The sequence below is a fragment of the Malus sylvestris genome, chromosome 14 (genome assembly GCF_916048215.2).
Source record: "Malus sylvestris chromosome 14, drMalSylv7.2, whole genome shotgun sequence".
NCBI lineage: Eukaryota > Viridiplantae > Streptophyta > Magnoliopsida > Rosales > Rosaceae > Malus > Malus sylvestris.
Genome location: NC_062273.1, coordinates 27,680,165 through 27,707,063, shown reverse-complemented (window position 1 = coordinate 27,707,063; position 26,899 = coordinate 27,680,165). Strand labels below are relative to the sequence as shown.

Sequence of the window (26,899 nt, the reverse complement as noted above, 5' to 3'; positions counted from 1 at the left end):
GTGTGGCTTCTATTATTGATTGACACGTATTAAAATTATGATAATAAAGTAAATGAGAGTTAAGTTTATAAACATGTGTCAATCAATAATAAAAACCGGCCACAAACAAAATGAGCACAGAAAATTAGAATTTAAAATGTAATTGGTAGAAGAGTAAAAAGGCAAAATAACAATCATAGTGTAATTTACTAAGTTTTTTTCTTCTAATAAATGTCTCTCTTAATGTACTTCCAGATCTTAGGGATTTTCTTCTATTAATGTTGTAGGCCTTTATTTAATAAAATAACATGGATAAATTTTTAAGAAAAAAATTAATGGAATTATATTGAGAGTAAGTTTGGACATATTCTTGAATATCATTAATTGTGTATGACAAAGAGATACTCTTAAGTGTTGCCACTTAGTACTACGGTTTAGTAGTACTCCTATTTACTTGTAAGTAAGATGTTTTATGTTCGATTCTTGTCAAATGCGAATTTGAACCATATTATTGCTAGTGCATTGTGAGGTTAAGCCCACTTCCCTCCCTCTTAGTGTAGATAATATCGTTTGTTCAAAAAAAAAAAAGATATTCTTAAGTGTCACTAACTGTCTACAACTATGTGTCTATCTATTTCATCGTGTGATTAGTCAGACGACAATAAACCTACAAATAAAGTTGTAAACAATCCACTTGACATATTATCTAATGTAATTTCCAATTTTTCATATTAACAATATTCAAGAAATTTTACAACAAAATTCTCTAGTGCCTTTGGGGATATTTCGGACTTTTAATTGTTGGATGTTAATTTTTCTATTTTTGAAAAAAAAATTCTATAATTAAAAGCTCATTTGAAATTGTTTTTAAATTGACTAAAAACACTTTTGATAAAAATATTTTGGAGCCAATCGTTAGTAAAAACGCAAGTGAAACTTTGAAAATCATTTGAAGTGCTCTTCAAGTAATTTCGGAATCCAGAAACATTTTTTCTAAAAGCGCTTTCAGTCATTTTAAAAATACTTCTAAACGAGCCTTAAAATTTCAGAATTAACAAACCCGTTCAAATGCTTTTACAAAACAAAAGTGATTTTCTACTTTTTCTATGGAACATTATCAACACGCTTTGAATCATAGTCAATTCTAAATTCTTGTAACACTTTGACGTACAATCACATCAAAGTAGCTTAAATTACGGGGATCGTTGGCAAAAACAAGCACAAGAGTTTAATTTGGGGAAACCCCACCGGCCCCGGTGGCATTGGGTAGGCGACTCCTTCAAAGTCGCCGGCGGCTCTTGCATCTTTGGACATTTCTCTCCTCCCTTCAAATGTCAATTTCTCGTTTGTCCTTGTGGAATCCCAACTCCCGAACCCATTAGGACGCCGCCACGTCCCCAGCCCGACGTGTTCCCGACCGACACTTTCACTACTTTGAGTAATAGGAACACTGGATCCAACCCCTTTGCCGCAGATCTCGAACTTGTAACATAAAGATATTTTGATGTGTCGGAAATACGGTTCGATACATTAAGTATCATAATATAATTGATTATAATTTTTTTTTAGTTTTATATAATTATACTATTACACTTGGTGTACTGGATCGTGTCATCGTCAAACAAAAAAAGCTCACTCTTTGAGGGTCAAGTATTGATAGATTTTTTCAGTATGTCTGAAATACGAAGTGGTACACCACATGTCATTATGCAAGTAATGAGATACTTGTCTGGTCAAGTGGTATTATTATTCACTTGTAAGTGAGAAATCCTAGGTTCGATTTTCGTTAAATGCGAATTTGATTCATATTATTGCTAGCACATTATGAGACTAACCCACTCCTCACCCTTTTAGTGTAGACAGTAATAAGTAGTGTATCATTCGTGTTTCGGACACATTAAAAAATTTCTTCGAGTATTGAGTGAGATGGTCCCCAGTTGTCTCTTTCATTTACTGCACAGTTTTGTAGAATTTCACCATCTTCTTACCCGTTTACCCCTCTTTGAAAAGGGTTGATCCCAAAGTTGAAATGTGGGATTTATTTGGTATAGTTTGGTCATTTTGGTCTACTCCAAATCAATGGTTTTTGAAATTACTAGTGGATCATGCACGTTATTAGTTGGTTTAGCAGTATTTAGTTGAAAAAGGTCTCATGTTCGATTTATATAAATATAAGAGCAATAAATATATTTGTGTGAATTCGGTACAATTTATAGTTGGGTTAACATTATATGCTCACAACAACACTAAACCACTACAACTAGGCTAACCACGCACCGCGCCTAATTAAATATCAAACCTATCATAAGTATTCATTTTCCTCTTTTATCTTTGTGAGTTGAACTTGAGAGAGCTTCCAATTAAGAGAAGACAACTACTTTCAGACCAAATGCTAGTTGATATTGTCACACGATAGTAACCGTCTAAACAATCTTATACGAACAAATGGAGAATTCATAATTTAAAGTATAGTAGTACTATTAATGTATAATCCGTTCATATAACGTATGTTAGTTGTATAACATGAGATTATTTCGATAAACAACCCTAACAAATTCTTAGTTACGGTTTGATTTGACCTTCATTTTAATAGGTAAATAGGTAGCGGTGGTACATAGTAAATGCACCATACCAAACTTTACCAGAAAAGCAAACACCCCACCTTACAAAAATTCGGTCTCTACTCTCTAGGGTTTCATTTCATGCACATAAAATCTTCAAAATTTAGAACAAAATCCACCCTTCCAGCAATGATGAGGAAAAGCAATAACCCACGATCGCCACACACATCCTTTTAAATTATAGATTATATTGGAACTTGAGAATTGAAATTCATGGACCGAGCAATCTAGATCGTTCAAGGGAGATTTTTGGGTGTTAGAGAGCGATTGAATGTGAGGTGGGTAAGTGAAATGAAAGACCACATAATTTAAATTGAATAGTCTGCCGGCTCTAAAATGTAAGATCCGAAGAGAATCCCATCCCTAGAAATACCACCACCACACTACCACAGCTGAGTACAACAGAGAAATGATTTTCTATTTTAATACAAGTGATAGTGAAAAAGGGAGAGTCGAACTTAGTATCTCGGGTATAAAGATAAATATTTTTAATCACTTTGAACTAAAAACTCTTACAACAAATAAAAACGTGTCATAAAAATGACATATACTATTGTATTATTAGTACAGAACGCTAGTGTTATGAAAATTACTCTTACAAGTTATAGAGTAGTCCTAGGTAATCTAGAAACTATAGAATAAGTAGAAGTGCACGACATGTCGTCAGGGAGTTAGATATTAGAGAAATAGAAGCTCATCGGGATTGGCGACGTGAGGTGGGGAGGTTTTTACTTGCTGTAACGTGAGCGAACATGTTCTTCTGTAGTTGAAAATTTGTTAAAATACCACCGACATGCCAACTGGTGCCCACTTCCTGCCAACGAACATATACAAAATTACAAATACAACCCCCTTTCATTTTTTATACGAAAACTATTGAAAATATATTGAAAATTTTGAGTTTTAACTAAAATGATAAAAAAATGTTGTAAGTAGATAGTACTAGAAGTAACTTTTTAGAGTTAAAATATCCTTAACGTTAAAAGTGAACAATACTATGAGTGTTTCATTAAAACTCCCTTTTTTTTTTTGGATCAGGATCCTCTCTTGAGCTAAGGGTGAGGATCCTTCTGAGCAAGCCCATCGGGCAGTTCAAATTTTATCCAACAGTTGCAAGCAGGAGGTCCCTTTAAAAGTTATAATAACTGTAACCGTTGGATAAAATTTGAACGGCCCGATGGGCTTACTCAGGAGGATCCTCACCCTTAGCTCAGGAGAGGATCCTGATCCCTTTTTTCTATAATTTTTTGTGGTTTTGTTACCATTTGTGTATGGACGGTGTTAGTTACATGCTTGTTTTTATCTTTAATGTACTCTTATTAATTTTTTGTTATTGATTTTTTTCAATTCATGCAGTTCGATGATTGAAAATTAAGAGATGTATGTAAGAAATAAAAATGGGTATATGAATATCATTGGGATTAATTTTAAAAAAAAGTTAGATTATGGCAAGCATGATTGCTTTTGCTATAAAACAAATGGGAATATGGGAAACTCCCACTAATCTACTTTTGATTCATCATTTGTCTCTCTAACTATACTAGTTAGATCCCATCGAGATTTGATTAATCAAATTCTTTTTTCTTTCACCAATGAAATATCTCCAGATGTCCTGTGTCTCTTATTCTCTCATTTAAATATCGCTTGCATAAAAACTGTAAAGATTTTATAGTCGGGTTAATAACTTACTACTAATTACACTGATATTGTTCTAACTTAACACTCTGCACAATTAGATAGATATTGAGCTTTATCATAAAAAGTTGTAATTTAAAATTTTCAAGTTTTCAAAGTGGATTACAATTTTCAACAAAAACAATCAAATTGAACTTATTAAGGCCTTTTCCACAAGTTTAGAAGAGCATAAAATCCAACCATGAAAGCCCATATTAGTCGAGCTTCTAACCCAACCCACCAACCACCAATGTCATTAGGCCTTTTCTTTTACAATTCTAAGGCCCTGGGTGGCCGAGAGGAGACTGGAAAGCCCAGTCCAAATCAATTTTGCTTGTGTTCTTAGAGTTTTTTTGTAAATATGGTGTTTGTGTTCAACTATATATGCAGACAACCAGATGGGAATCATGGGATATGGCAAAATGACTATTTAAGAGGGTCCCAGGAGAAGGTAAATTCAATACTACAACGTTACTACGGTTTGGAGAAAAATTTAGGTAGAAGTGTCCAACCACGTCATTTGTAGACATCTTGTATAAACTCTCAGTACTTCAGAATAAGAGTTGCTCTAATTAAACGGAGTCTCTTCTATTTAGTATTTATTGTGCACAAAGTGATTGTTCCTTGCAGTTGGTAATCATTTATGCCAACGTACCCTACCATTCTAATCACCAAATATTTAGTACACAATGTATACGTTTCATCAACTTTACTCACTATTCATAATTTCATATATAACTTCATCTTAGCAGTCTGAATTTTGTTTGTTTTATAAATAAAAATATGAAAAATAAGCGATATTAGCTTCTTGGAGTAGGACGTATAACGTCCACACTCAAACCCGAAGACCCACCGCCCGTCCCTCCATTTCAACTCCAAGCACTGTTCAAATCTCAAACTATCTGCAGATTTGATGATAAACAAATGTCTTTTAGGCAAAGCACATCATGTTCCAAGAAGATGCCACTTAACATGGTTTTAGAAAACGTGGATAGATGAACATAGATGAAAAAAGACCAAAAAAATAGTATGAAAAAGCTGAAATTAATTAGTTATGCAGGTCACAGTCAGCATTTGGCAAGAAGCTTGTGCAATCTACTGCTTTGTCTCCAAAAAGCACTGGTAGGTTGGTGAATTAAAAGCAATTTTCTGCTTCCAAAAAGCACCTGAATATTATTTAATTTTGGCCTCAGCTGCAGATACTCGTACTGTAGATCCTGCAATGTAAAGAGAATAAGGGACAAGGAGAAAACGTTAAATTATTTGACCAATATTTTTCTGATCTAAGCAATACTCTTGATAGATGCAGGAAGTTGACTTTTCTTGCTTAAAAACATAGGGGCTTGGTTGACCTAGTTAAACTTGGTATAAAATATGAGCAATTTTGTATCTAATTATAACATTAATCAGCAGCTTATCATCTTAAACCTGATCAGACGTCTTAAGTGATTGGTTATAAACACAGAAAAAATGGGAAGATCACCTCATCGTCTGCGCCCACCTTCGCCGGCCGGCAGGATCAATGTTGCTGCAACAAGGAATCTTCCATGCCTTTAAATTTTTATATATTGCAGAAGTATATACATTCCTCATATACATATACTTTTGTCGCAATCAAGTACATGAGAACATGACATCTGTAAAAACCCTAGCACAAGATATAGTATTTGGTTTGAGCTTAGTTGCTTATAAATACTGACATTTCGACAATCATATCGTACCAAATACGTTGTACAAAAAACCCTAGGCAGCATACTGGAAGTTAATCCATGGAGATTAGGAAGTGTAAAAGCACATTGTTTGCATCTGTCGTGTGTTTCACAATATTTTCTTATGCAGGTGAGATTTTTAACTGTAATTAGAACTCTAATTAGGAATATGATTCCTTGATTAAGCATCGTTGCTTGTTCTAATTTGCCTTTTTTTTCGTTCCGGTCATGTTTGTAGTGGCTTATGATCCGTTTGATCCAAAAGGGAGCATAAACATCAGATGGGATGTTGTTTCTTGGACTTCTGATGGCTATGTGGTGAGTGCCACAAGAACTTGTAAAACATCTTTTTTGTTGTGTTTTTGGTTTGAACACTTCGAGTAACCCTAACAATTAATAAATTCAACAAGTATAAAATATGAAAAAAGTATCATGTCCAATGAATATTCCTCCAAAATTGTCGAAAAAGTACACAGAAATGATTCAAATCAATGCCAGCCATTTTGTATAAGGTCAACTTTGTAATCTTATTTGTTTATTAATTTTCTTAGAATTTTGTTTATCTTAAGTTTTGATTAAGCTCTAATTAATGCAAATATTCAAGCATTTAGAATCTCCAAAAAGTTAATTAAAACAAATGCTTATTAATATTACCTTGATTACGCAGGCTGCAGTGACAATAAGCAACAACCAAATGTACCGCCCCGTCACGAGCCCAGGGTTGACCTTAGGATGGACATGGGCTAAAAAGGAGGTGATCTGGTCCATGGCGGGAGCTCAAGCCACTGATCAAGGATACTGCTCCAAGTTCAAAGGAAATATTCCACACAGCTGCTCAAAAATTCCTTCAGTTGTTGACTTGCCTCCTACGGTTCCATACAACCAAAGATTTTCTGATTGCTGCAAGGGTGGTGTGTTGGAATCACTTGGACAAGACCCCTCAGCTGCTGTCTCGGCATTTCAGCTGAGTGTCGGGCATTCAGGTACCTCGAATAAAACAGTAAGACCACCCAAGAATTTTTTCCTGCTTGGTCCTGGGCCGGGGTATACCTGCAGTGCTGCAACCATTGTGCCACCCTCAGTCTCCTACTCGGCTGATGGTCTGCGTAAGACTCGAGCAATGAGTAAGTTTTACCGTTCGAACAAAATGTGCCCAAAGTGTCACATTCCATCTTTTGATCATATCTTCGCATGTACATGCAATAGCGTTTCAACTAGTGGCCTTTGATTTCATATGTTTCAGCATGTGGTTTATAAATTGCTTCGACAGCAAAATAAGAAACGGTACGCCTCTCTAACATGTAAATATCGTGTTCCCTTTTTGGCAGTGACATGGAGTTTAACCTGTAGTTACTCGCAAGTGCTGGCATCCCAGAACCCTACTTGTTGTGTCTCTCTGTCATCTTTTTACAACCCGATGATCACTCCCTGTCCGTATTGTGCTTGTGGCTGTCAAAATAAGAATAACTGCGCGTCAGTACTCTCGTACCCACAACTTTCTTAGCCTAATCAATTTCGATACTTGTAAGTTTATATTATCTGTCCTCTAACATTAGAACATATGCAGGGACAATGATCCTTCAAGTGTCGTAAGTTTGAAAACCGTAGTTCAGAGAAATGCATCAATCTTAAAATGCACAGATCACATGTGCCCAATTCGAGTCCATTGGCATGTGAAGGCTAACTACCGAGCGTATTGGCGCGTGAGGATTGCCGTCGCAAACTTCAAGTACCGGATGAATTATACACAATGGACTCTTGTTGCTCAGCATCCAAATCTCAATAAACTTGCTAATGTTTCAAGCTTTTTCTATAAGCCACTCATTCACTACAACACAAGTAAGTTTACAACGGAACTACAATATTTGTACATTAGTACTATTCATAAATGGGGGTAAGGCTAGCCGACATTCACCTCTCCTAGACCCTGCGTAAAGTGGGAGCCTTGTGCACTGGATACGACCTTTAGTACTATTCATTTTTTCTCAATCTGTTTCACTTCAAATATGTACAGACGACACTGGCATGTTTTACGGCATAAAAAATCTTAACAACCTACTAATGGAAGCTGGAACCGATGGACATGTTGAATCAGAGCTTATTCTCCAAAAGAACACGAAGGAATTCACATTGAAGCAAGGTTGGGCATTTCCATTGATGATTTACTTCAATGGTGATGAATGCAAGATGCCCCTTCCTGATATATATCCATCCCTACCCAACTTTACTAATTCAAATCCAATTCCATCGTCTACACTAGCTACCCTTTTGCTTTCAGCACTACTACTAGTCTTCTTCAGCTCCCGTCACTAAGGACGTGACCAAAAATCCGAATGATGGTTTTGAAGATGCTCCATCTTCATCAATACAACTAATGGAAGGATTGGACAAGAAAAGATTGGGAGTGTGTGAACTCTGCCACTATATGCCTGTAGAGTTGTGATCAAGTTCAGAAAAGTTGAACAAATGTGTAAAATTATATCCAAATGTATAGAGAGACAAGACCCCCATATACTCGCAGAGGATAATATGGAGATCCAAACATAACTGATGGAATGTTTAGAGTATCTCTATTTCCCGAAAAATGATCTTGTAAATATCAGTATAAATGATCTTTCCATCGTGTTCGATTATCGCATTAAGTTGGTAACCTCGGAATCTAAAGCTACTTGGCGTTTTGAATCCAGTTCCAACAATGCACTTTTGAGATAGAGAAAGCGGAACTGCTTGACGCTGCATATTAGAACTCATTAAAGCAGAAAATAAAGAAAAACCATAGTCAGGGGGCAAGGGCAACGGAAAACCAAAACCCCTCCAAGAAAAAAATGGAACAAAGCACGACAACATAAACTACAAAACCACTCCTAGCAAACCTACAACAAGGAAGCCGAGAAAGATTACGAGAATAATTAGTAACAGCACAAGGAGGGCATGAATCCTACCAATGAACCCGGGTGATTAACACCACAATTAGCCAAACCGTCGGCGCCTTGTACCAGAAAACTTGGACAAGTCACTTTAACCATATTGTATTACAGGTTAATCAAAATTTCATGAGGGTACCTAATATAACAAAACCTGCAGAGGTTGAAAAATCCCTGTCTGATTTAGAAAACCCAACAGTCCCAAAGTTTAAAATCCAATCTAATGATTTCTTATATTCCACGCTTCGTTTTTTTTTTTTTTTTTTAATCCAGGGGAGGATGGATTGAAGAGAAAGAGATGCAAAAGTCATTGTCAAGTGTAAGTATTGTAATTTCTAGACGGAAAACTGTTCAGATTGCCTTTTCATGCGAGTTAGATAGTTGTATCATCGAGTTTATAATCCTAGGAACGTGTATGATCCTTAAAAACTAAATTGTCCTAACATCAATGTACGACATACATTGTAGATCCAACATAAACTGTTCAGAAGGTTGTAGATAGAATTTTCCCTAAATGATCATGTCTTTTTGGAGGGATTTTACTGCGTAATCGGAGGTATATCCCATCTTTCTATCTTTCTCATCCTGTGTTTGGAATAACATTTTGGCATGCGGGAAAAGGTAGTAGGTCATTTTCACAAGGGAAGTTTACTAGTTGTGTCAAGCTTGCCTCGAAACGCAAGATACCATTGATAGTCACATCAAACATAGAAGTACAAAGATTGCAGGTATAATCTACATTTTTGGTAATACAGATCATGCTTGTGGAGTACTCAAATTAAATCTCTTATTTGTCGTGAATGGATCCAAAAATATGACCTACACTTATGCTGACGGTGGGCTGTTGTGTTGAAACATTCCAAAATTTGCATAAAATACCTAATAAAATCACTAGGTGAACTTGGTTTAAGCTCCTTAACAACACACATGTTTGTTCATAATTTCTCATGCAGGTCAGCTTCTTAAAAAAAAGACCAGTTGGTGGCCAAGCCACGACAATCAATCCTTTCAGGGACCGGGAAAACTTATAAACGCATTTCAGCCTTCCCTTAAGCACTATCATATGATTCACCAAGGCAACAAATATTCTTTCAATAGTACAATTCGGTCCAATATTCTTTGTTTGATGTATTTAGTGCATTTAAAACAAACGAGATATATGAATGGATGTTTGGTGTCATCCATTTCTTTTTTTAATTAAAAGGTTTTTTTAAGCAACTCAACCGAAGTGAACCAAACAAGACCACCACACTTCACTTCACCAGAGTTTGCTTAAACAATCAATCACTTTAATGCGTTATTTAGCTACAAGCTCATGCTACGAGGACCATTTTAGTTAAAAGTTTATTAACAAGTCTTATCCTTGCATGTTTTCCTAAATTTGAGAGTTTAATTAGCTATGTATATAAATTATTGAATTTGGATGGAGGCCAGAAAGTGCAAGCACGAGCACAGAAAGTGGAAGTGGTGTTGGCTACAAGTTAGTAAAAGAAAAAAAAAAAAAGACTTGTAATTGAAGCAATCCAATTACAAGTTTACAACATGCTCTCTTGGCTAAAAATGGGAGGCTTTTGAGCTCATATGATATATGACCTAAAGAAGCAACAGTGTGTGGAAAGACAACTGACCGTTGTGCTGTTGTCTTCAGAGTCTCTCGAACTCTCCCGCCAGCTTTTCACATAATTATTCTTCACCAAAACTTGCTTCAAGATGCAGAAACACGTCGCAGATAAACAATTTAAATAAGGTAATATATACATATATATGTGTGTGTGTATGAATGTAAAATATATCAAATACTGATATAGTCTCTTCCCTTTTCCTTTCTAACACCCTACATATATCTTTGTCTCCTATTCATTCATCCTCTCATCGCTGCCGCTGGAAAGCGTGTGATCTGGTGAACCGAGGCCATGGAATTCGAAAACCAGGCCAACCCAACTCACAAAATCTGTCTCACATGCTGTTCTTGGTCTTGGATGAAGTTCACATTCTTGGCTGTGCTGTATTGCTTGATACTATCGCCTGCAGGTAAGTTTTTTTTATAACAAATCTAATTTGAAGAAACAGGCCTTTATCTCTGTTATTGGTAAGGACAAAATAAAGGGTAAAGTGAATAGTACCAGGATTGACTTTTTAGTGTAAAAATGTGGTTTTTCGTTAAAGTGAACAGTACCAGATGCTTTTCGTTAAACTTCCCTAATTTAAGGAAAACTAATGAAAAAGACTTGAAAACTTTGAGTTTTAATGATAAGGACAAAATAAAGGGTAAAGTGAATAGTACCAGGATTGACTTTTTAGTGTAAAAATGTGGTTTTTCGTTAAAGTGAACAGTACCAGATGCTTTTCGTTAAACTTCCCTTAATTTATTTGTTTGCTGATGTTTGCTTTCGGTTTTGTGATCTTTAGCGGCGTATGATCCGTTGGATCCAACCGGAAATATAACAATCAGATGGGATGTTATGTCTTGGACAGCAGATGGTTATGTTGTAAGATCTCTATCATTTAAGTGACTTTGTTTTTGTCCATGATTAAGAGTAGCGATTTACACATTCCCAGTCTAACTTCTGACGCTCCCCTTGTGAGTGTATAAATTGTAAATACAGAATACGGAGTGTCCGAAGCTAAACTAAGAGTTTGAAAATCGCGACTAATTGATTAATTTACAAATCAAATTCTTATCCATCATTTAATTATGTTAGGCTGCAGTGACTATGAACAACTTTCAAATGTACCGGCAAATCCCAAGCCCGGGCTGGACTCTCGGGTGGTCATGGGCGAAAAAGGAAGTGATCTGGACAATGGTGGGAGCTCAAACCACAGAGCAAGGAGACTGTTCAAAATTCAAAGCAACCATCCCACATTGCTGCAAGAAAACTCCAACAGTTGTAGACTTGCTTCCCGGAGTTCCCTACAACCAGCAGTTTTCTAATTGCTGCAAAGGTGGCGTCCTAGCGTCTTGGGGACAAGATCCCTCAGCAGCAGTCTCTGGCTTCCAGGTGAGTGTCGGGCAAGCCGGCACTTCAAACAAGACGGTGAAACTGCCCAAAAACTTCACCTTGCTTGGTCCCGGACCAGGGTACACTTGCGGCCCTGCAAAGGTCGTGCCTTCCACAGTCTTCCTCACAGCTGATCGCCGGCGAAAGACTCAAGCACTTAGTAAGACTTCCTCACTCATATTTCTAAGATCTTCCTACTCTCTCATCTTTCAAGTATCTCTTACTAATTTCTATGTATTTTCCTTGTAATGCAGTGACATGGAACGTGACGTGCACCTATTCGCAGTTTCTAGCCTCCAAGAATCCAAGCTGCTGCGTTTCCTTTTCGTCTTTCTACAACGAAACCATTGTTCCTTGCCCGTCTTGCGCTTGCGGTTGTCACAACAAAAAAAATTGTGTCATGTAAGCCTCCATAACCCTATCCACATTACCCAGATTTGCACACACTTGACCTAATTTCTGGATGCAAATCTTTTACAATGCGTACAGGAGTGACTCAAAGTTGGCACACAAGGCCGGAATAAACACACCGAAAAAGGATAATTCGCCGTTGCTTCAGTGCACGCATCATATGTGCCCCATCCGAGTACACTGGCACGTCAAGCAAAACTATAAGGACTACTGGCGGGTCAAGATGGCCGTCACCAATTTCAACTACCGTATGAACTACACAGAGTGGACGCTCGTTGTACAGCATCCTAATCTCAACAACGTCACTCAAGTCTTTAGCTTTGGTTACAAGCCCCTCGTCCCCTACCAATCCGTCAGTAAGTGTTTTACGATCGCGAGCTTCTGAAGCTTCTTTTTTCTCAGAGTTTTGAGTTTCGTCCTAATGTTCGAGCGTGATTGACTGTAATCTGCAGATGACACCGGTATGTTCTACGGCATGAAGTTTTACAATGACCTACTAATGGAAGCTGGGCCATCAGGAAATATTCAGTCTGAGGTGCTTATGCAGAAGGACCAGAATACCTTCACGTTCAAGCAAGGATGGGCGTTTCCTCGAAAAGTTTACTTCAATGGCGATGAATGCATGCTGCCCCCGCCGGATGCATACCCGTCTCTACCTAACTCCGGCCATGTAAACTCTATTTCAATCTTACAAAAGGCAGCCTCCATGCTTCTGATAATGTTTTCTCTATGTCTTTCACTTTCCTGATAAATTTTTGAAGGTCAGAGCGACAGATGTGGTCCTGTGTGCGATAATTCGGTATAGATTGTAAACTATATCTGAATTCGTATAATCTCACACAATTTTTCCATATCTGTCTGTGACACAATTTTATTCTTGTTTTCGATCTGTAGTATGTAAAACGATACGTGGATTCGGAATTCAACAGGAATCTATGAACAAGACTCGTACATCATCTTTAATTTCTTATGAAATATCATATAGCACTAACAACATATTCACTTTGGATTGTTCTAAATAATCGCACAACAGCTAAACTTGAACAAAAACAGTGGTGACAAAGAAAAAATGTAATACGTGTAACAGATAACGAAACAGAATTTTGTAGCGAAAGTCAAGCCGGAGTGCACCTGAACTGCTTGTAGAAGCCACAGCACTAATACATTTGACATCATCACTTGGATTTCCCATAAGCCTTGGGGAAACCTGAACTTGATGGGAAATTCTAGAGTGTATTGATAAAACTGATGGCCTTTGCCGCCTAGCCCGAACATACTCACTACGCATAAGCCAATAAGATTACCAGAGATGCGAAGGCGGTCATGACTGGACCAAGTATGCTAATAATTCGTTTGGGACTAGCATTCGGCAACCATGGGTAGGCATCAGGAGGTGGCATGACGCAGTTGTCTCCGTTGAAATAAATCCTTCGAGGGAAAGCCCAACCCTTTTCAAAAGTAAAAGTTGAAGTATCCTTTCGAAATAGGAGCTCTGACTGCACATTTCCAAGTGGACCAGCTTCCGAGAGGAAATCGTTATAAAACTTTACTCCCCACAACATGGCCGTATCATCTGCACAACCAGAAGTATAACCGAATTTTATGTCAATAAAAGTCAAAAGAACTGCAGATAGGTATTTCACAAAAATTGATGAAGGGCAAAGAAAAGACTTACTTAAGCCAACATAAGGAGTCAATGACTTGTAATTGAAACTGAAAATCTTGGTCAAATTATCGAAGTTTGGATGTTGCACGACAAGATTCCACAGCGTGTAGTTCATTCTGTAATTGAAATTTGTAATTGTGACTTTCACCCTCCAGTAATCCTTGTAATTGAGCTTAACATGCCAATGTACTCGGATTGGACACATATGACTGGTACACTGGACTAGAGGAGTATTAGCAGATTTCCCGGAACCAGCTACAGCTGAAGCTAAGTATGGATTCTTTGGCCTACAAATATCAGCAAAAGAGGAAAGATTTTTTATTTACTATTATTGCAAACTCCGGCTTTGGACATGAATAACGTACTGAAAAACTTGAGAAAGTTTTGTAGGCGATAGAAAAACAATATTCAGAAATGCAAGAAACACATGAATTAGAGAACTTACTCTACACAGCTTCCTGGGTCTGTAGCGTTGTTCTGGCAGCCACAGGCACAAGTGGGACAGCTCACTATGGTTTCATTGTAGAAGGAGGAGAGCGAAACACAACACGTGGGTGTCTTTTGAGCTAGAAACTGCGAGTACGTGCATGTAACGTTCCAGGTCACTGCCACAAGAGGATATCGAGGTTAGATAAAGCATGAAAATTCTTTCATGTTTAAAGTATTAATACCATACTCATCAGTCGAAATGCATCTTTCAATAGGAACAACATTTTAAGTGCAGGCAGCTTAAACTACAAAGTTGTTTTGTTCATACGCTTTAACTACTCTAAATGCCTTAGCAATCAACTCACCCAAAGCCCTAATCGAAATTTATTCTACTTGGTGTGAACGGAAATAAGGCGGTTCTGAACTTACTCATTGCTTGGGTCCATCTCCTTTTGTCCGATGTTAGAAATCTGGTTGGTTTAACAATCTTTGCTATCCCACAAGAATATCCAGGCCCCGGTGCTCTCAATGTGAAGTTTTTCGGCAGTCTGACAGTTTTGTTAGTTGTTCCAGCAGCACCAACACTGACCTGAAACGAACTTATGGCATTGGGTGGGTCCTGAATCCACGATTGCATGACTCCCCCCTTGCAACAGTTTGCAATCTGCTGATTGTATGGGGTTCCAGGCAATAAATCTACAACTGTGGGATCCTTTTTACAGCAATGTGGGACATTCCCCTTGTATTTTGAGCAATCCCCTTGTTCTGTTGTTTGTGCTCCCACCATGCTCCAGATTACTTCCTTTTTCGCCCATGTCCATCCTAAAGTCCAACCTGGCGCTTGTATATGTCGATACTGCTGGAAGTTAAACATGGTAACTACTGCCTGCCATTTCAGAAATATAGTTCGTATCAGAAAATTCACTGGAAAAGGCAAATAAAGGATTATATATCCGAAAAATCAAGCTTCGAGGTAATGGAAATGATCGGTAATGGAATACTAAATCAGATTCTCCAACATATGGAGAAATACCAACAAGGTTACTATTGATGTTAACACAGATGGGAAGATAATTCTAAATCAAAACCTAGTATCTCTTCTTCTCAATTCAGTTTCAAGCAAACAATAAAATCCAGTGCAGAATTTGAACAAATTATCCACTGCATCTTTTGAAAACACTTAAAATCTAACTCAAAAACTTCAGATGTATAACCGAAACAACAATTTAAGCCGAACCAAACTCAACGATAGCCCGCTTTCAAAGTATCTAGTAAATGTATAGCATGATCTCATCAAAGGAATCCTCTGCCCATCAATACTTACAACATAACCATCCGGAGTCCAGCTGATGACATCCCATTTAATCGTTATATTCCCAGTGGGATCAAGAGCATCGTAGGCTTCTGCACAAACATCCAGCAACACGCAGTTCAATTCATCAATCCTCAAAATCTCCATAACAGTGACTTTATTGCAAGTACATGATTTATTAGTCAAATTGGATATTTATACAGCTGCTTTACTATATAACAACAAAAATATCCAATTTAATAGGAAATATCAATCATTCAATGCTTCACCACTCCAAATTTAGAAACAACAAGCACAAAATCTCAAACTTCGCTAAAAGATTCACCTACCCTCCAACGATTTCTTCGAAAGTTGGATTCTTTCGAATCGAAAAACAAGTTTTCGGGTAAGTTAACCAAACCCCACAAGCAGAAACAAAGAAAAACACTAAAAAGAAGCTAAATTTGGAAACTTGAGCACGAAGTACTGACCTGTAGAAGTAAAAGTGAAGCAGGAAAGCAAGAAGGCGAGCAGAATGGTGAAGCTGGTGAGCTTGGCTATGGATCCAACGGCTGAGAAGCACTGCGGCTCCATTTTCTGATGCAGGTTTAGTTTGTAACAGTGATGCTTATGTTCTGATTTAGCTCTCAAGATCTGCATAGAAAATGTAGAGAAAGAGAGAGAGAGAGAGAGAGAGAGAGAGAGCTGGGGATGTGGCTGGCTTTTCTTTTCACAGAGCTGGTGGCCCTTGAAGCTCTCACTCTATCACTCGCTGTTTAATGTTACTCAAGTTTTATCGTCGGTGACTCGGTGTCACAACATGCATCACAACATGCATGCTTAAATTCCATTTTTACCCTTTGCAGTTTTCCTCTAATCAAAATATACCGTAGAGCTTCGCGTTTAAGTTCAAATTCTCTCGTTATTCAAACGTCTCTTATTAGTTTGTGCGAAGAAAAACTAATATAGGATGAGAGACAAGAAAAGAAGAATATACGTCAATTGTATGCAAGAATTCTATGCGTCAACATATGAAAGTTGACGGAAAAAATGCATGAAAAAAATCGTAAGAGAGAAATATACAACTCGTTACACCATATATTTTGCTCACGCAGAAATAATATTATATCACTAGTTGGGTATTTAGGTCTCGAGCAACCACCATTTCCCGTTTGGTTAATTGTTTTACTTATTTTGGCTTGATATGACACCCCTTACTTTTAGTTAGGTAATTAAAACAAGTTCAAGAGATGCCATCGTACAATGAGGGGCATTTTCGGAACCAAAAAAACATAGCGTATATGTCACTGGAAAACATATTAAACAACTGTTAAGCCAGACAGCAAAGGATGTAGGCCCCACAAGGCATTCTTAAGTGTCGGTGGAGAACAAATTCAATTACTTGTGCACTCGGAAAAGGGAAGAGATATCATGATTTTTTTCTCTTGTAAAAATATCTGTTGATGGCTTTATCACGGTATTTTATTTATTTTTAATGAAAAAAATTCACAGATGTATTTTAGTTTCTTTTTAATCATTTTCGTGTGATTAACCACGAGCTAGTGGTCCAGTAGTAAATCACGGATTACGAGACTTCCTTAAAATTAAAAACTGAAGGTCTCAGGTTCGAAATACGCTGCTAATGTAGAAGCCAGACTTGTGACCAGAGAAAGGTTGAAATGCCTCTGTGAGTCTTCTCAGCCTCTGGAAGAAGTGGATAATCTTAACTTGCCACATGTTGTCTCTCTTTTTAAAAAAGAAAAAAGAAAAAAAATCATCGTCATGTGATTTACTGCCGAAAGAAATCAAATTCAATGCGTGTTGTATAAATACAAATTTAGGACCTGAAATTCATCTCTAAGCACAGAGACAACCGAGTGGTTAGATGTTCATGATTTGGATCTTTGCAATTTGTCCAAATATTTTTATTATTATTTTTCTCTAGCTACCAGATTATAACATAAAGTGGTATTCTATTATTTTGGCAATTATTTAGTTGCATACTCCAACACATTGGGGCCATCCATTTCCCCTATTTAATTAGTGTGAGATTGTCTTTTATTGTGCAATTCAAATGTTTGGTTGTTTTTTTCTTTAATGTACTGGAATTAGGCCTACAATTATTTGGTTAGTTAATTAGTCTCCTCTCTCTCTCTCTCTCTCTCTCTCTCTCTCTCTCTCTCTCTCTCTCCATTCGAGTGTTTGAGAATTCTCGATTTAGCTTATTCTTATCTATCGTCTTACCCAACCTTACTACTAACTACTTTTGGTCGTTTTAGTGTAATTTCTTTAAAAAATGTTAATGTTTGGAAAACATTTCAAGAATCAAATTATAACTAAAACCACTTTACTTATCAATTGTAAATGCTAAATACATGAAAAGTATGTGCAATATGAATAAGTGATTTATGGTTTGTTTAGAAGTGTTTTTAGAGAAAATATTTCTGATTTTCGAAAGCACTTAAAGGGCTTCATGTAAGAAGCACTAGTTATATGTTTTTTGTAGGAAACATTTCAAATACTTTTTCGGGTTTCATTTGCATTTTTACTAAAGATTGATCCTAATTTTTTTTTTTACTAAAAATATTTTCAACCATTTTAAAGCAGTTCCAAACAAACACTTAAGTTCTTTTGTGTTTGTGACCAAATTAAGTTTGAAAGGGCTTATTTGCGAAGATCGTGGAACTTGAGAGTGCAGGGTAGAAACATATTTACTTTAGCCAACTTAGATTTATTTAGTGTGGCTAATATAATATAATATAACGGACCCAAAGGAACAAAAAATAAATAAAATTAAAGGTTGTACGACATGTCGTTTATTGTGGTGCAAGTAAAGGCAGAAGCTTTGGGGACGATGGGGTTTTGAGGGGGGAGAAAAATGGAGAAGAACATCTTGGAAGAACTGCAGGATGCCAAGCTCCACAGGCAGCTCAGTTCCCTCATCCTCGCTCATCTCCGTGACAGCAATCTCTATCAGGCAAGCAAATTACCTCTACTTCTTCATCATTACGTATACGATATATGATATATATGTATGTATGTATGTATGTATGTATGTATATTATATGTATGTATAGATGTTCGTTTGTGTTTTTTGGTTGCTGAAATAGTGTTGGAAAACTAAAGAAATTGAATTTTCAACGTAAAGATTCAATATTTTTTGGTTTTTGGGAAGAAACGAGTAGTTAAGCTCACTTGGGTATGAAGAACATGTTACAATCTCAATCTGGAAGTAGAGTTTTTTTTGGGTTGCAGATTGATTGGTTTCCGGGAAAAAGTAGGAAAATCTGCTACTCTCAAATTCAAATTTGTATACTTGACTTAGTTGGGAACTTCATGAGCATTTGGTTCCTCTGAAGTTCCGGTTTTTCTTGGGTTTTGGGGAGAAAATGGTAGATGGTAGTTATGGGAGATGAGGATTAAGATGTAATGAGACCTTGGATGTTCTGGTTTTAAGTTTGGAATTTGAATACGTTGATTGGAGATTGATTTGATTCCGTGTTACCAAATACATCACTACTATTTGATGCTTAATCTGCCTTGTACCAATTTTCTGTGGTGACCTATCGTTTTTTACAATCCATGGTGGGGAAGAGTTTAATTCAAATGTTAAGGTTGATTGTGAATTTTTGGTTATCTTTCTCATCTGCAGGCTGCAAGTGCCGGTGCTTCAGCAACAATGACATCATTGAATGCCGAAGCCCCACGTAATCGGCTTCTTGAACTGGTTTCGAGGTTTGTATTTGCATTACAAGGCTTTTTTTTCCCTCTATTTTCAGTGTTATGTTGCATTGTTTAAACTCGGAAAGAAAGTTTTGGCTCTAAGGTGATTACAGGGCCTTGCAGTGGAGAAAGATGAGATGTTGAGAGGGGTTTCTTTATCTGCATATGATTTGGGTACATCAGTAGCTTCTAGATATGGTGCAATCCCAGCTATTCGCACTGCTGCTGTTGATTTTGGGTAATTATCTTTTTCGGAATAGGTTTCTGTGTCATTTGATTACTGCTTGATGCCTTCTTGATTTGCAATGGATTACAAACAAACTTCCAAACTTTCGGCTCTGGTACTTATCATTTAGTTGCTCAGGGAAAAAGGAAACTGACCATGAAAAACTCCTAGGAATAATATTTACAAAATTTTGTATAACGAACCCTATTAATCTGATCTTGCAGATCTTCGTGCAAACAGTGCTGTGCAGGAAACAAAAGGCTCACCAAAGAGTTTTCCAAAGCATGAGACACGCCATCTTTCAGAGCGCAAGGTATACATAACAAGGGAAAAAATTAATTGCATAACATGTGTGCTTATTTTCATTGATTCACTAAGTTAGCATGATAAAGTCACTTTCCACTGGGCGTCTTACTTGTTCTGATGGGATAAACTTTCTAGAATATTGCCAGATGTGCAGGGTTTAGTCCTGACGGGAAGTTTCTTGCAACTGGAAGTTCCAACACATCAATAAAGCTTTTTGTGGTGCTCATTCCTTTAGCCATAGGATTAGTTCTTTCTTCACCATGGGCCCAATCTGATTCTCAGGCAGTGTTAAAATGTTTTAGGTTTCAAAAATTAAGCAAATGATGCTTCCCGAGGCTAGAGATGGTCCTGTGCGACCTGTCATACACACATTCTATGACCATTTAAAAGTAAGTAAATGTTTGTTCCTAAAAACATTGTTTTGCTTATAAATTTCCTCTTTCAACCACACCCGTTGTATGCGATCATCCTATGTTGACTATCCCATGACTCTGTCTAGGAACATTACACAGGGAGAATGATTAAAGTAAACTGATAGTTTAAACTCTGTAGTTTTAAAATTACATATAACATCCCTTCGAGTTGTCAAATTGCGTCTGTGTATAACATGTGGATTTAGCTCGGATTCTATTCTTATTTCATTTAAAGCCAATTAAACAATGTCTTTGGGATATTCCCTTATGTCTAATGTTATTCGGATTTAATTGCAGCCTAGAAGGGCTTGGATTTCCATCCTCATAACACTGTTCTTATATCTGTGCCAAAAGATCAGACCATAAAGTTTGGGTTCTTTTACTTTCCAAGATAATATTTGAATTTCCATTTGTTTTTTATTGATAAGTTCTTTTAACTTGTAAGGCCAGCAACATAACATATCTTCTTCCCCCTCTTCTTCTTCCCTTTTTAGTCGTGTTGCTGTTCCCTCTTCTCCAAAGCCCTTGACCATTAACGAAACAGGAGTTCGCTTTGAACCCTTATGTCAATTTTGTTACTACTTTCAGGTTCTTTGATTTTTACAAGATGACCGCAAAGAGGGCATTCAGAGCATCCAGGTTTTGCTTGTCATCTCATATAGATTGAAGCAGAGTATACGACGACACTCCTTTTATAAATTGTCCTTTTAATGACATAGGATGCACACAAGGTGTGTTCAGTATGTTTTCATCCTTCTGGAGATTTTCTTTTTGCTGGTGATACTATGCTCTTTCTTGTTATTTTCTATTTTCTTGGTGGAGTGAAGTCGCTTTAGCCAATTTGATGTTTTATGCAGTCTATGAGTTGGTGTTTTCCAGAATGTGTACATTTGTCATGGTTTATAGTCGAAGTTCTGTTATAAATTTACTCTTGCTACAATTTATCCATAGCTTCATCAAATATTTTAGTTATATATCATACTTTTTCGTTTTCTCATAGAGGACGTTGTAAAGCGGATGTATGATGAAGTTGATGACAGAAATTTCTATTGCTCTTGGTCTGTAATGTCCGAAAGTATTAGTTTACATTAAGATATCAATACAGTGAATTGGCTTCTAATGATGTTTATATCTATCAATAAAACCGCAGGGACGGATCATCCAATTCCACACTTGTATGATGTCAATACCTTCCAGTGTTACCTATCTGCAAATGCCCCAGAAATCGATGTTAACGGAGCAATAAATCAGGTATATGTTTGACTCCATCTCTTTATTCATGCTTCGAGTTCTGCTATACATTGTTCATAGATAAACACAATTCGATGAGGGCATTCAAATCCACATATTTGTTCATCAGGTCAGGTATTCAGCTACAGTGGCAAGCATGTTACAGCTTCTAAAGACGGTCTTATTCGTTTATGGGATGGTATAACTGCCAAGTGTGCACGCTCCATACCCGCACATTGCACAGCAGAGGCAACCAGTGCAAACTTTACTAAGGATCAAAGGTATGGAATATGGATCATAGGATAGGTCTATGCCCTGAAACATGATGTGTAAGAAGTGTGGAAAATTGTGAAAGTACATGTCTGGAGGGTTGACTTTGTTATGTGAAATATCTAAGTTGTTTCACAAATGTTGGATAACTTGGCTAAGGAATATTTTGCTTATATCTCCGTCGAGTGTCTGGCTTGAGATGTGTTAAAACGTCACTGTAAATTTGATTCACCCCTCATTTCTTTCTAAATCTTCGACTTCACAACCTTCCAGTTTTCTTTGGGATATGACTCAAATGCTGGTCTTCTAGGTTTGTTCTATCTTCTGGAAAGGATTCTACGGTGAATCTTTGAGAAGTTGGCACTGGGAAACTGGTTAAGCAATATCTCGGAGCTACACAAGCTACATATACTCAACTGCGGTGTCAGGTATTCCAGAAAGGCGTTCTTTTGGTGGTTTTTTCTTTTAAGAATTCTAAAAAGGATTTGAGAATGCAATTTCTTAAGCCAAAGAAAACGGTACATAAGTCCTCTTGTCAACTACGTAAATTTCTAGACCAGAATTCTTCTCCACTCTGCTGCCCAGTCTGAGGAACCCAAATCAGAAGATATTAAAGTTTGGTGATAAACTATTCATGTATCAATATCTTAGGTGCTTTTATAGACTTATCTGCAGGCTGTTTTTAATGATACTGGAGAATTTGTACTGTCCATCGACGAACCAACCAATGAGGTTTGTTTGCTCTTACTGTATTTAGATAAATGTTCTGGTTAGTTTCAATTGATAAGAGACCGAAAAAGAAATGTTTCAATTGATAAATATGGGATGGTTGCAGATTGTTATCTGGGATGCTACGACAGCAGACAAAATGGCAAAGTGGCCTTCCAATCATATTGGTGCTTTCCGTTGGCTTGCGCACTTGCCAACGGAGGCAGCATTTGTTACCTGTGGGACTGACAGATCAATCCGGTTCTGGAAGGAAAGTCTGTCAAGCCTGTAGAAATCCGGCTGGCGACTTTCTTGATGTGAAGAGTGTAGATTGATGATCTGAGTTAGGATTTTACTCCTCTCCCTTAAAACTAGATGAGTTAATAGAATGTAACCCACAACAGAGGACCCCCAATTTTACTGGTTCAGTTTGGTAAGTAAAATATTTTCATTTTACCTTTTTAATCTGTCTTTTCTAATTGGCAAACTCTTTGAATAGGTATGATTTTCGTATTTGAGTCCGATACAATGTGTATATTTGGAAGTTGATTAGTAGATTACAAGCTAGTTTCAGATCCGACATCGGTTGTGAAACAAGAGGTCAAGTAAACAAATGGACATTTTGAGCAGCTTCAGCAACCCTGTTGGAATGCGACACTTGCAATTTCCTATGCCGGAGAAAATGGCTAAACCGGTTGAATGGTCCGTCTGCAGATGAACCATCTCATCCGCCCAGCCACACAAACAGAGAATCCCTGTATTAGATAGAGATGGGACGGACATAGGGTGTGTGGGACCCTAACACAAAGAAATCCGATGTGTATGGTCGGTCAGATAACGTGGTTCACCTGTCGGACCCATAAATTTCATATAAACCAGAACATCACGCATGCAAATGACAATGTAAATTAAGTAGAACAGTGAGATTATTTTATAGCACACAATAGAAAGACAAATGTGGCAATAGACTGAAGAATCAAATGAATCAAAGTCTAGTTTATTTCTAATTTAACCAACTATAAGATCAAAACAACAATTCAAAAGTAAGGCAACTACATTCGACATCAACGAAAACAAACGATCAAACTTCGAAAAACAGAAACTTTGATCAAAACTGTCATTCCCCTTTGATAATTTGACAACTCCGACTTCTAATGGCATCTCATCAGTAGGCTCGACGCTGCATTTTCTTCGGCTTCTTTACGAAACTCAATCGAATTTGCTTCAACCGTCTCTTCTTCCTTGCCATCTTCTCAGGGAAAGTTTCCCGCTTCTTCTCCTTCTTCGCACCCTTCTTCAAAGCCTTTAGCTCCTTCTTCTTCTTCAAGAAATACGGGTCCACCGGATACGCCTTCTGTGTCAAAGGCACCCCTCTCTTTTGAGCCTCATTGAACAGCGCAGTGGCTCTATCGACGCGGTTGTGAGCATACAGTTTTCCCATCAACAGCTCATAAGTCTTGATTCCGGGCTCACATTTATCCTCCTTCATCTTCTTGAAAACACGTAATGCGTGATCGATCCTCTCAATGCCACACAAAATCTTTACGAATCCATAATATTCCTTCTTATTAAGAGCCTCGCCAAACCCGGCAGACTTCATCCTATCAATCATTTCATCCCCTTCCCCAATCCTTGCCGCCTGATACAAGCTCCTGATCAACACAAGAAATGTAGTTTCATTCGGGTAACACCCCCACTCACCCATTCTCTCAAACAGGTTCAGAGCATCCTCTGTCTTCCTAATCTTACACAAATTACTAATCAACACATTGAAGGTCTCCACATTTCTCGGAACCCCATGAGTGTCCATATCCACCAAGATTTCCTCCACCTCCGAATCAAGGCGAAAGGGATCCTTCTTCCTACAAAGCTTGGAAACGCAATCGAGAATCGCATTGTAAGCAGTAGAACCAATCTCAAACCCTCCTCTATACATCTCTCCAGCCAACCTCCTGGCCTCCTCGAGCTTCCCATCAACACACCAACCCTTGATCAGCAAATCACACATATACTCATCAGGGAAAAACTCATTGGCCAAACCCTTCACCATTTTCTCAGCATTGCTCGCAAAACCGTTTTCGCAGAGCTTTTCGATAACCAATTTCAGCGAATCTTTGTCGCGCTTCAACCCGTAATCCTTCTCCATCTTCTCAAAGAAAGAAACAGCCTGAGCAGGCCTCCCAGCTCTCACCAGCCTATCAATGGCGGAAGCAAAGGTTTTCGCCCCAGCAACTCCACCTGCACTCACAATCACATCGTGGGTCGCCTTGAAATCCTTCCTCCTCCCAAAGTAATCCACAAAATACGAGAGGGTCTCGTCCGTGTGCTCGAAATTAGGGTTCGAGATCAGCCACTGGTTAAACCCTAAAACCGTACGGCCGGCCTCGGGGGACTGATTGAGTACGTTAAGGACCAGGGGAGCTGTCGGGGTGATGTGGGAGAAGCTCAATTGGAGGCGTTGGGTTACGGAGAGGGGGTCGGAGCTAGAATCCTGTAGGAGCTCGGAGGAGAGAGACTGAGCTAATTCGGACTGATCTGGATCTGGGGTCGGTGGGGCGGAGGAAGAGAAGGGTTTAGAGAGAAAGAAATGGGGTAGAGATAGAAAGTGGGAACTTGTTCCGGTGACTATGGCGGGTCGGGAATGGAGGAAATGGGTGGCGTTTTGGGGGAGAAATGGAATGTGGGTTTGGAGTGTTTGGGAAGACGACGGCGATAAAGAGGAGGTGGAGAGGTAGCGGAGCAGGAGCCGCCGGAGCCGCAGAGGCTGTAAAGGCCGCATTTTTAGAGAGAGAGAGAGGGGGGAGGAGAGAGAAGCTCACTGTGAGACGAGGGTTTTGGACTGTTGGAGGAGGAAGGAAAACCTAAACGTTCCTTAGCTTCCAAAACGCTGCGTTTCGGGTGAGTTTTCTATGAAATGGGGCTGCGCCTAAGACCTAGGCATCAGGACTAGTCCAATATGGGCTGACGATGACTGCTTATTTTTCATCTAAAATTGGCCTTTCCATGTAATTTGTTGGGCCTCAAGCCCAAATCACATGTTATTCTTTCTGGATCAAAGACTAAAAACTCGTTTGATAATTACATTTAGTTTTCAATTTTTAATTCTTTGGAAAGTGAGAGTAGTTATTAAACGAGTTTTTAGTTATAAAAAAAACAAAAACAAAATGGTTATCAAACGGTTCCTTATTCTCTATGTGTTAGTAAAAAGAGTATGAAGTGATCTGGATGTGATTAAAACCGGGCATTGGGGCTGAGGCAAATTATAACACGCATCGACGTGATTGTCATTATAAAATTTGAACTCAGGTTTTCAATCAACAAGATGAAATTGAGTGTTACTAAACTAAATGATCAAGCATGACCTTTTAGTTTAAAGTACCTAAGACCTAATATCTTTTGGCAGTTAATACTAGTATATAAGCAATCAAACTTTCTCCCACAAACTATGTAAATGTATCTTTGAGGAGGTTTATAATCTAATAATCCCAGGCTAACTTCTCTCACCATCTAAATTTATATTTCAATTACGTATTGCCTTTGTTGTGGATGTTGAAATTGTCAAGCATACCATTATATGTTTGTCAAAAGTTATGCCTGTAGGGCTATAGGTCTATTAGTACTAATCATATTGACACTCAACTTTTTTTCGTAAGTTAGAAAAGTGAGAAATTGCATATATATGTTCATATAATAGGGTATATTTTTGCTCACCACTCTATAGTTGCGAGAATATTTATTATCTTACTTGCTAGTTGTGTCTATCAACTACATAGATTTCAAAGTTTAAACTCATCTAGCGGTAATAATAGAGTGGTGAGCATCACGTCCACTTGACGGTGGTGAGCAAAAGTTTTCCTTTATAACATTGAGATGGGATGATCTCTCTCTCTCCGCGTAATCATGATTAACTATTGTGATTGTCATCATTGTAAATCATAATGATAGAGATGATGAAGAAGGGAATGCATATATAATTATAGAAGCATGTAGAAGGACATGTCCATGCGGATCCCATTTAACACTGAGAAAGCATAAACAAAACATCTAAACTTATTAGGACCTACATATAATTATTAAGATAAGCTAAAACTAATTATCTTTGTTGTACATAATTGTGTGAAACCATTGACGCAGCAATACAACTTTGGATTAAAAAAAAACTATGTACCCTACAGCAGGGTCTGGTTCTTCTTCCTATCTGGGATCACAAGGACAAAGTCTCTCTATATATTGATACACCAATTGTCCGGTTGATTCACATCACTAATTATATGTGCAAATGTATATGTATAATTAAGCAAAGTGGTCCATCCAAATGGG

General features: G+C 37.8%; 4 protein-coding genes, 1 long non-coding RNA gene and 1 pseudogene across 9 annotated transcripts; 3 read left to right on the top strand and 3 right to left on the bottom strand.

The window, feature by feature from the left end:
• Positions 1-4,824: 4,824 nt before the first annotated feature.
• On the bottom strand, positions 4,825-9,308 carry LOC126598659 (uncharacterized). 5 transcript variants are annotated; one of them, XR_007614919.1, is made up of 4 exons: positions 8,926-9,308; positions 6,638-7,432; positions 5,758-5,802; positions 4,825-5,491 (listed from the first exon to the last, which is right to left on the bottom strand). It is a non-coding gene; the product is annotated as an uncharacterized LOC126598659 (long non-coding RNA). The 5 variants fall into 5 exon arrangements; XR_007614917.1 differs by having other exon boundaries at positions 5,758-7,432; XR_007614918.1 differs by having other exon boundaries at positions 4,825-5,922.
• Positions 9,309-10,682: 1,374 nt separating this feature from the next.
• On the top strand, positions 10,683-13,280 carry LOC126598898 (COBRA-like protein 4). Its single transcript, XM_050265274.1, has 6 exons — positions 10,683-10,938; positions 11,317-11,396; positions 11,610-12,066; positions 12,161-12,308; positions 12,396-12,673; positions 12,770-13,280. Exons 1-6 carry the CDS (start codon positions 10,821-10,823, stop codon positions 13,063-13,065), a joined length of 1,377 nt encoding a protein of 458 aa, XP_050121231.1. The 5' UTR covers positions 10,683-10,820; the 3' UTR covers positions 13,066-13,280.
• On the bottom strand, positions 13,254-16,476 carry LOC126598897 (protein COBRA-like). The gene is made up of 6 exons (XM_050265273.1): positions 16,195-16,476; positions 15,737-15,816; positions 14,842-15,298; positions 14,429-14,588; positions 13,993-14,270; positions 13,254-13,890 (listed from the first exon to the last, which is right to left on the bottom strand). The coding sequence occupies exons 1-6, from the start codon at positions 16,361-16,363 to the stop codon at positions 13,598-13,600; spliced, it is 1,437 nt and encodes a 478-aa protein (XP_050121230.1). The 5' UTR covers positions 16,364-16,476; the 3' UTR covers positions 13,254-13,597.
• A 2,881-nt stretch (positions 16,477-19,357) lies between these two features.
• LOC126598899 (uncharacterized) lies at positions 19,358-21,250 on the top strand. The gene is made up of 6 exons (XM_050265275.1): positions 19,358-19,438; positions 19,540-19,664; positions 19,893-19,965; positions 20,105-20,177; positions 20,261-20,347; positions 20,669-21,250. The coding sequence occupies exons 2-6, from the start codon at positions 19,622-19,624 to the stop codon at positions 20,735-20,737; spliced, it is 345 nt and encodes a 114-aa protein (XP_050121232.1). The 5' UTR covers positions 19,358-19,438; positions 19,540-19,621; the 3' UTR covers positions 20,738-21,250.
• Positions 21,251-21,388: 138 nt separating this feature from the next.
• LOC126599176 (cleavage stimulation factor subunit 50-like) lies at positions 21,389-23,100 on the top strand (annotated as a pseudogene).
• Positions 23,101-23,487: 387 nt separating this feature from the next.
• Positions 23,488-25,448, bottom strand: LOC126598895 (pentatricopeptide repeat-containing protein PNM1, mitochondrial). The gene has a single exon (XM_050265272.1). The coding sequence runs from the start codon at positions 25,356-25,358 to the stop codon at positions 23,745-23,747; it is 1,614 nt and encodes a 537-aa protein (XP_050121229.1). The 5' UTR covers positions 25,359-25,448; the 3' UTR covers positions 23,488-23,744.
• Positions 25,449-26,899: the final 1,451 nt, after the last annotated feature.

What these genes read in the sequence shown, in the direction of transcription:
- LOC126598898 (XM_050265274.1), top strand. Translation starts at nt 10,821, where the DNA reads ATGGAATTCGAAAACCAGGCCAACCCAACTCACAAAATCTGTCTCACA. An exon ending in GCGAAAGACTCAAGCACTTA is followed by an intron (nt 12,067 to 12,160) that starts GTAAGACTTCCT and finishes CTTGTAATGCAG; the next exon opens with TGACATGGAACGTGACGTGC. An exon ending in AACAAAAAAAATTGTGTCAT is followed by an intron (nt 12,309 to 12,395) that starts GTAAGCCTCCAT and finishes CAATGCGTACAG; the next exon opens with GAGTGACTCAAAGTTGGCAC.
- LOC126598897 (XM_050265273.1), bottom strand. Translation starts at nt 16,363, where the DNA reads ATGCAGATCTTGAGAGCTAAATCAGAACATAAGCATCACTGTTACAAA. An exon ending in GACCCAGGAAGCTGTGTAGA is followed by an intron (nt 14,271 to 14,428) that starts GTAAGTTCTCTA and finishes TGATATTTGTAG; the next exon opens with GCCAAAGAATCCATACTTAG. An exon ending in GACTCCTTATGTTGGCTTAA is followed by an intron (nt 13,891 to 13,992) that starts GTAAGTCTTTTC and finishes CTGGTTGTGCAG; the next exon opens with ATGATACGGCCATGTTGTGG.
- LOC126598899 (XM_050265275.1), top strand. Translation starts at nt 19,622, where the DNA reads ATGGTGCAATCCCAGCTATTCGCACTGCTGCTGTTGATTTTGG. An exon ending in GCCATCTTTCAGAGCGCAAG is followed by an intron (nt 19,966 to 20,104) that starts GTATACATAACA and finishes GAATATTGCCAG; the next exon opens with ATGTGCAGGGTTTAGTCCTG. An exon ending in CATCAATAAAGCTTTTTGTG is followed by an intron (nt 20,178 to 20,260) that starts GTGCTCATTCCT and finishes AAAATGTTTTAG; the next exon opens with GTTTCAAAAATTAAGCAAAT.
- LOC126598895 (XM_050265272.1), bottom strand. Translation starts at nt 25,358, where the DNA reads ATGCGGCCTTTACAGCCTCTGCGGCTCCGGCGGCTCCTGCTCCGCTAC.